The sequence below is a fragment of the Malurus melanocephalus genome, unplaced genomic scaffold, assembly GCF_030028575.1.
Source record: "Malurus melanocephalus ecotype Western Australia unplaced genomic scaffold, MMel_1.1 scaffold_272, whole genome shotgun sequence".
Lineage (NCBI taxonomy): Eukaryota > Metazoa > Chordata > Aves > Passeriformes > Maluridae > Malurus > Malurus melanocephalus.
In genome coordinates this window covers 509672-518253 of record NW_026623504.1, presented here as the reverse complement: position 1 = coordinate 518253, position 8582 = coordinate 509672, and the positions used below count along the sequence as shown (strand labels likewise).

Below are 8582 nucleotides of genomic sequence, written 5' to 3'. Positions count from 1 at the left end.
TGAAAAATCAAGCACGAGGTGACTCGTGTGTAGTGATTGGGTTCTCTCTCCAGTTTTCAGTCATAACTCAGTGGTGTTTGTGGCTCTGAAGGGAATCCTCAGCAGCTGTAAATCCTTTAGATTGGTCAAAGCACTCTAAATCTAATTAATTATTCAGCTTAAATAGGTTGAGGCCATATGCAGGATGAAAACATGTAAGAAAGGATAATTATTATAGATTACGATTTAACTTAATTAGAATATGTGATGATGCAAAGTATCTGTTATTTCAAACTTATTCTTTCACTATGAGTTATTGGATGTAACGTGAATATGAAAATACTTCATCAGATAAATGGCAAAGAAATGAAAGGCAAAATCACTGTTTCCTTCATTAAAATTAATTGATCCAATTCAGACCCAACCTGAAGACCTTGTTGTTAGTATTTATCTACTACAAACCAAAAATAGCAGCAGTAGTTTTATACAGACTGAATTAGGTGTAAATGTTCATTAAAACAATCTGCCTGTTGGTTACAAAAGTCCTGTTAGACACACATGTTGTTTTTCATCCTCAGAGTGACTCTGAAATACTGAATTTTAAAAGTTTAAAAAAATAGATTGGGCAATGTAGCAGTATAATTTTTGCCCTCTACTCATATTTTATGAACTTTTATCAGAAGTATTTTTTAAACCTTTTTTATCTATATTTATATTTGGTGTCAGCAAATGAACATTTACCAACTGATGAATGCTGATATCTCTAAACCCTGACAATTTATTCCTCTAATACTGCAACAAAATTTCTGAAAGCAAAGAAATAAGTTTAATTCACAAACACACCATGTATAAATTAAAATATAGAMTAACAGAAGTAATTACCTTTCAGTATCTCCACTGACTGTGTCCCCTGCTCTCTGTAGAAGAAAAATAAAAAGCATTAAGCTCGACCAAAGATCAGACTTCCTTGGTGCTCTGAGCACAGTCAGACAAGTGACAGAGGAAAACCACAGTCATTGTGCAGCTCTAAGGCAAAGGAAATGGAACACTCATTTCAGTTTCTAGCTAAGAGTTATTTTAAAATGAAGATCATGCTTAAAACCACTTGCATCTGCAATAATCAGCYAATTTCAGATGTTGTGTAACAGTGACCAAAGCTCTTTCAAGTAAGAAGGGTGCTAAAACTTGTTAGAATGTTTGCAAAAGTGTGATGTTTGAAAGGGAGCTGAAATGCAAAGAACAAATATTACAATATAGAATACAGAATTTCAGAAGGACAAGCTGTCATCAGAACTTTGACATCATTCTTTAAATAACTTGATTTACTACACCGGTTATTCCTCTGAGGTTTGGAAAGGAACTTGTTTTCTTGGTGGAAGTAGAAACTCATTCAGGGTTAAAAATAAAATCTTCAGGCTGTTTAAGTTACTTTAAGGCAAGTTTKATGATAGAGAATTTTCCCTGCAGCTAAAAATTGAAATTCATCAAAACTAAAATTACAAAAACCTCAAATAGGTTATAAAATTAATATGGGTTTGTTTATAAACAGCAATCTGCACGTGCAGGATCTTTGACTCTGGATTTTCTGGATAACCAGATAAGAAACTGATAATTGTGGTCAGTGCCATGTTTGTGTTTAATGCCACAACTCTAGAACTGCAGCAGATGTTCAGTCACAGCCAATATTAAATCCCAGAAGAGCTCAGAGCACGGCTACAAACCCCAAATGGAAGGGGTGGGAAGTTTTCTGGGGCTGCTGCTGAAATTTTCACAGGGTTCTGCATGGAGCGTTTTCTGTTCCTAAAATGTGCAGGGGACAAACACATTTTGGTACCTCCCTCTTCAAGGAGTCTCCCTCCCAGTACAGAACCAGTTATGAGCTTTTACTGGGCTTCAGCTGGAAAATCCCAGCAAATGTGAGCAGCAGAGATGGCCCACTTTGATAAAAAAATAACAGGATGGTGCCCTTGCATTAATTCTCTGACATTCTTGGTTGGAATCAGGAAAAAGCAGGAGCTCCCACTGAGTAACTGAGTACACAAAACTCCAGCAGGCTTTCCTGAGTGCCATAAATACCTCAATTCTCCACAGAGGATGCTGAAATGTAGCTTAGAGAACTCTTTTTTTTTTAAAAAAAAAAAAAAAGCCATCTAGAAATACTCACATTTTCTGGAAGCAGACTGGAAGGGTTAACAGCACACAGCTAAAGCAAAATATCTGCTTGAGAGAGGTTATTTTGGTGCTGAAAATGCACTGCTAAATAGAAATGAACCAGGCTGAGCATCCCTGGAAATACTGGGGACAGCCCAGGAAAACATTGTGTGGCCAACCGAGCAAAAGAACTTTGACAGCAGCACTACCAGTGCTGCTGATATAAAAATAGAATTTCTTCCTACAGARGGCTCAAAGCTTTCCTTCTCTGATCCCTCTGACTTCTGAGGTTTCTAATTTTAGCAACTAAAAGTGGGACTACTAATTCASTCAGTGTTTCCTGTTCTGTTTCTTAATTTTCTTTCCCAAAAWCGCTCCCAAAGTAAAAGCAAAGTGTTTCCAAATCGGGGTTTATTTATTCCTCCCAAATGGGACCATCCCACCCTGACAAAGCTGAAATAAAYCTCCCTCACCCTGCTCTGGCTGCTCTTTCCAGCACCTGGATTACAATTTTTCATTGCTAATTCAGAACCAGCCCAGTTATTTCTTTCCTTCCAAGAAAAGGCACGAACTCCACCTCCATCACACGTGATCACCTTGGATCATGGCTTCCAGGTTTCTTTTCACMAGATATATTCAATAAGAAATTCTTAGTGTGATGTGAACTTGCATATATTAGGCTGAAAAAAGATTTACTGGAGTGAAATTTGCTTCTGATAATAAACCACATTTTTCTAGAGGTCAGTTTTTCAACACCACAAATTTTTCTGCATTACCAACCACTAATTTCGGAAGGTATTGAATAATATAATTTAATTAACTAAAGCATGGTCTCTAGGAGGTGCATTTAAAAGGGCTCTATGACAGTGTGAAAAAGGAAAATATGATTTAACCATTGAACAACTCATGGATTGTTGTAACTGATTATTAGTTCACTGCAATTCAGAAATATTTATTTATATCTGTATCAATACAGAGCAAGAAAATTTTTATATTAGTACTCAAAACATAAAAAACATAATTATGGCCTTTAAAATTTTTATCAATAATTTATTAAAAGGGAAATCTCAGCTCCTGAGCAGCTCATCACTAACACAGAGATTATCACCAGTATTTCAGTGTGGGCACTCAGGGTTACTACAGACCTCTGTCATGTATTTATCATCTTTTATTTGGCTGATTTTCTCCCCAAAGAAGGTCTTTTGGAAGAACAATCTCATTGTCAGCTTGAAATGCCARCGTCTATAAAGGATTTCTGACACTAAATATGGAAACACCCCCACTCTATCATTTCTATAAATGTCTACCTACAGCTAAAATTAATTTCCCTGCGTAATTGAAATTACATGCAGATACAATACTGACAATCACTTACAGGTAGAAGGTTCCTAGCTGCATTTTCAACAGCTTTATATATAATTTTTTGAGCAGTTTCTTCTTACTTTTGTGACTTTTTTTAAAGCCTTTTTCTACTTCTGAAACTAAAACTTTACTTCATCCTACTACAAGGCCACTTTCATGAGTAGCAGACATGTGGGAGGCTCAGGAGGCACAAGTCTTGTCATGCTGTCAGGGACTATAAAGCACAAATTCTGTGAAATTCAGGTCACTGGCACCTATCTGCCTGCTTTAGTCAGCTCCACATTTATGGAGCTCCAGGGATCCCCATGGATCTGCTGCTGCCTTGCACGAGTGGAGATGAAAAGGCAAAAAAGGCCTCTGAGGTCCCAAAAGCAGATCTGAGGCTCCTTTCCCAAAGGAAATCCTGTAGAAAGTCCCATTTACCTGAAACTTCTATAAATAACTTACAGCCAAAAAAAAAAAAAAAAAAAAAAAAAAAAAAAAAAAAAAAAAAAAAATTTTTTCAATCAGAATTTCTTCTCCTAAGAAGTAAAGAAATCACATTAAACACCATGAACTGAAGAATCCTGAGCTGCAGAGCCTGTGTGAAGTTATTCAAATATCTTTATATCAGTCATTATTGTTTTGTTGTTTACTAAAGGAAGAGGCTGGAATAGTTGATAATGAGATTGCAATAGTTTCACAATGTGTGTCACTGATCTCAACGGCCAAATGCAATTTCATTCCATCTGCATCCATTGCACCATTTATTCAGATGCAAAGATTCAAAAGATTCTTTATCCTATTGTTCCTCCTTTCTTCTGTACTCAGATACTGAATTATTATTAATAAAGATACACAAAGAAAAAAAATATTTCTTCTTCTGCTTCTTTAACTCATACATTTATTATCCTGTTGATTTTTTTTATATTTGCTCAAAAACAATCAAACAGTTGCCCTGTTACCGGGGGCTTTCCTCATCTCCCTGAATTATCAGAATTATCGTGCTGAGCTAAAAATAAAAGCGGCCTTTGAGGTTTTTATTCCACTCAGTCTTGGTGAGGGGAGAGATAACAGAGACAGGAAATCATCTGGTGCAGGTTGAGGTGCTCAAATTCAGGCTGGAGGAAACACGAGAGCAGGTGAGAGGATGAACTGAAGGCACAGGAAAGGATCCCCTGGGGATTTGTAATTTTGGGGTGATGATGGGCATTGCCAGCACTTGGGGAATGGGGGAGGCAGCTCAGGGTGAGGGGAGCAGGGGATGTGGGGTCAAAGGATGCTGAGAAACACAAGGAGATCCACAGGGCAAGAAAAACAGTGAATTCCTTCCTTTTCCTCGCTTTCCCCATTCCTGTGGGAACAGCACTCCTGTGACCCTGCCCAGGGCTGTCATGAAATGCTTCTGTMCCCCAAAACCCCATCCTTGTCCCCTGCTGGGGAAGGGAAGGACAGGGAGCAAGGCTGAGCCCAGAGGAAGAGGCAGAGGAGCCTTCACAGCGTTCACCTGGATTCCTGCACTGATCCTCCCATCAGCAGCAGCAGGATTTGATATTTGGGTGAYAAGGGAGAGATTTGGGGCATCTTCCAGAGGGTAAATACTGCAATTAGCATAGCATTATTAGCAGTTGGAGTTAATCTGTATGAACAAATGGCTGTTACATTTGGCTTTAGGCTATTTGTACAAAAGCGGAGATAAATAATTTTTTTGATAGCCAAAACTGTAAAAACAAGGCATAAATTCATTTTCTAAAATAATGCAAAGTACAACAGTAGTGTTGTGATTCTCAGCAGTCACAGGGCTCCAGAACATTTTACAAATGGCAATTTAMCCACCAAGTCACAGCAGGTTAATGAATGCTTCATTTGCTGACTTGCAGTGGTAGTTTGTAGTGGTTTGTTTGAAGACTGCAGAATATCATCATTTAAACGTGCTCTAATAGAGCAGAATTACTTCTGAAAACACTGCATATGTTTGRATAAAGGCAGCCTCATATTTGCTTTGTGCAAAGTGTCCTGATGTAACTACAAACACGAGSAATTCTGGGCTGAGCAGGCAGCCTGAACTTTTGGAAGCAGCGAGAATGAGCAGTTGGTCTCAGGATTGAACTGCTGAAGGAGTCAGGTCAGTGCAAATGCATCCATCCTTTCCAGGCTGCTCCAAAAAAAAATTCCAGCCCTAAATTCCTGAGGTTCTGCAAAGGGCTGGTTCTTACAGAAATGAAGGATAACCAGAGTTTGGGGTTAAAACTCTTCTAGACTATTTATTTTCCTGGATCTGGGTCAAGGATGAAGTTCTTGATTATCAAATGAAGATGGAAACCTAAAGRCTGATGGCATTATTCYTCAAAAAGAACCTTYCTTAACATTTTATTTYCCTTTATTTYCCCTTGKAMTGTAAAATACATTTTTAAAAAATTCCTCTCTGAGCTGTTTCTAGATTAGTGAAGAGTGTGGTTCAGAGAACCAGGTCTGAACAGAGTTCTAAAGAAATAAATTATTGGACATTGCTGCTCAAGGACCCATCCCAAACTATGAGCAAGATCCCTGTCAGCCCAAACCTTCAAGTGGACATTCTGGTACCAATGAAAAATAATATTATTTGACAACCAGTACAAGTGGGCAGGCTCATTTTGAAGCTACAGAAGCCAGAAATGCTTTTTTTTTTTGGCTGCTCTGAGCAGCCAGAATCCACACAATCATCCTCAGAGTGATTTCTCAGCATTGCTGCAAGACAGGGCGAGAAGGTTTTCCACGTTACAGACACTTAAATAAAAACCAAAGGTGGAATTTATGTGGCAATCCAGACAGGAAATAAAACTTTGAAGGAAGTGATGCTCATCCCTGACAGTTAGCAYGGTTTTGTTTCTTTCTGCAAGAGCAGGAAGGGATAAATAAAACATGAGCACTTTTCCTGCAAAAGTGGCAATAAAAGGCTCCTCCTTCAACAGAATACGTGTGATTCTCCCAGACTATCCCAATTATTRCACTCAGACTGCCTGTCATCCCAAAAAAAGCATCTGGAACATCTGGCACATCCCAGCRTGCAGCCATTAAGGAAAAACCAGATTTCCCTGGGTTTTGCACAGGTTTTAATTCTCAGCATGGCTGTTAAACTCTGGATCATTTGTCAAGCTGCCTCTGCAGCTCCAGGAACAGTTAAAGAGCATTTCTATAATTTCCCTGTGCCAAAGGAGGAGTTATCAACTTCCTGGGACCACCAAGATGGGAATGAAAGGTGAGTTAGAGTGACTGACCCTAAAATATAATGCTTCAAATTATMTTTAAAATAAAAAGTGACTCCTGGTCTAGCACTGTAAATGAATACCATCAGCCATTATTTCTGTTTTACTGTGAAGGAAGCACTGAAATGAAAAAATCGATCTTGAAATTCATTAAAAATTAAGTATTTTGTGCACACTGAATTCTAATTCACAGGAAAAAAAAATTTAAAATTCAAATCTATTCTCCAGTTTCTTAATATATGATACTACAAAGCAAAAATAGCCAATGATTTTGTAGATAATAAACCCAGAACATTTATCACCAAGCACAACCAGATGAAAGATCATTACCCAATTGGAGAATTTAATGTGGGAACCAGCAAATTTAATTTCAGACCTTCAGAAATTCGTTCAAGTCTGRGGAGTAAAACCACAGCGTTGAACACCACGTGGGTTTCCAGACTGGATCTGGAATGAGAGCTTCAAAATTCTCTTTTTAGATGGGAGCTGGCCACCACAGTGCAAAATGGAACTGAGCAGCACAAAACGCACAATTACTAGAACATTTTGCAAAATCCTGAAGATTTTTCAAGACTTTTTGTGATTTGTTTTATGGTCAGAAATGCAAAATGAAAAGTTTCCCAGGTGCCTCTGGTCTATTGAGCTGGAGTCTGGGTGATAAGTTAATTTTCTTCAGAATGAGCTCTGGTAATACTAAGTAAAAGCAAATTCAGATTTTAACTCTTTTTTTGTAAGACTAACTTTAGGCTCAACCTGGTAAATGATGTCACTTCAGGAGTGAAGCATTAGTAAACACAGAAAGTCATGTTCCAAGAGATACTCTATTAATTAATAATTATTTATAAAAGCCTTGCTAATTGTAATTGACTCTTGCTTAGGTTCTGTGGCATTGCATATCAATTAAATTAGAGTTATAAATACATCCTGGAAGGGGGCAGTGTTTCTTGACAGGAATATTTTACTGCAACGTGGCTTCATGCATCATTTTATATCCTGGGCACGCTGCCAATATTGCATTACCTAAATATCCATTTTATATAGGAACTCTGCATCCTCCCAGCAACTTATGAAATCAGGCTAATTGTTTAATTTTAGGTTCCAAATCAACATTCCTTCCAAAGCATTAATCTAGTGGTGAATCTGTGCAATTACCAATTTTGCAGAATTTCTTACGTCTGATAATTTAAACTACTGTTAAGTGAGTGCCTTTTTATATTTTTTTTTACTCCATATTTATGGAAGTGCTTAGAAAATTAAGCGGTGGCTAAGTGATGCTCAATTCCTCCTTCCATCAAGCCATGTTTGTTTGATTACAAAACATTATCACCTTCCCTTCACTGAAGATGATGAAAATCCTATTTATCATCTCCATTTCCCAAAGCATTTATCTGGGCTGAGATTTTGATCCCTATCCAGAAGTTGCACTGGGCATGTGTTAGGAGGAGAGGAATTCATGGAAATGGGATTTCAAGAGTTCTGGGCTTTTGGTTTCCATTGGAAAACACAGAAAAAAAAGTAAGAAGAAAAGCTAAACCAAAAGTTTTGTCAACTTTTCTCATACCAATGTAGCAAAAGCAGTTTTAAGGTGATTTKGTTTGGTGAAGTTTAGAGGTATTTGTTTTGATTAACATTAGTCTTGTGGAATGGATTCTTGAGAGGATAAAATCTCCTTCTCCAAAATAAGGAAATATATCAAAATGCTTATGGAAATCCTGGTAACACCTTTAGATATTAAGGAAATGAGCTGACCTACTTAAAACTTCAATTTATATCTAAGAACACAACAACTCCCTGTTACTTTTCCCTTTTGATATCAAGCTGCCATGAAATGTTCTTTGATATTAAACATTTTTGTTCTGGATAGAG

The 8582-nt window shown here is 37.6% G+C and overlaps 1 protein-coding gene across 1 annotated transcript in view; it reads right to left on the bottom strand.

Moving 5' to 3' along the window:
• The window catches only part of LOC130579410 (connector enhancer of kinase suppressor of ras 2-like), a 163131-nt gene that overhangs the window by 33194 nt on the left and 121355 nt on the right, over positions 1-8582 (bottom strand). The window contains exon 15 of the mRNA XM_057376192.1: positions 862-896. Within this exon, the coding sequence (XP_057232175.1) occupies positions 862-896 (35 nt within the window). The remainder of the gene's footprint in view (positions 1-861; positions 897-8582) is intronic.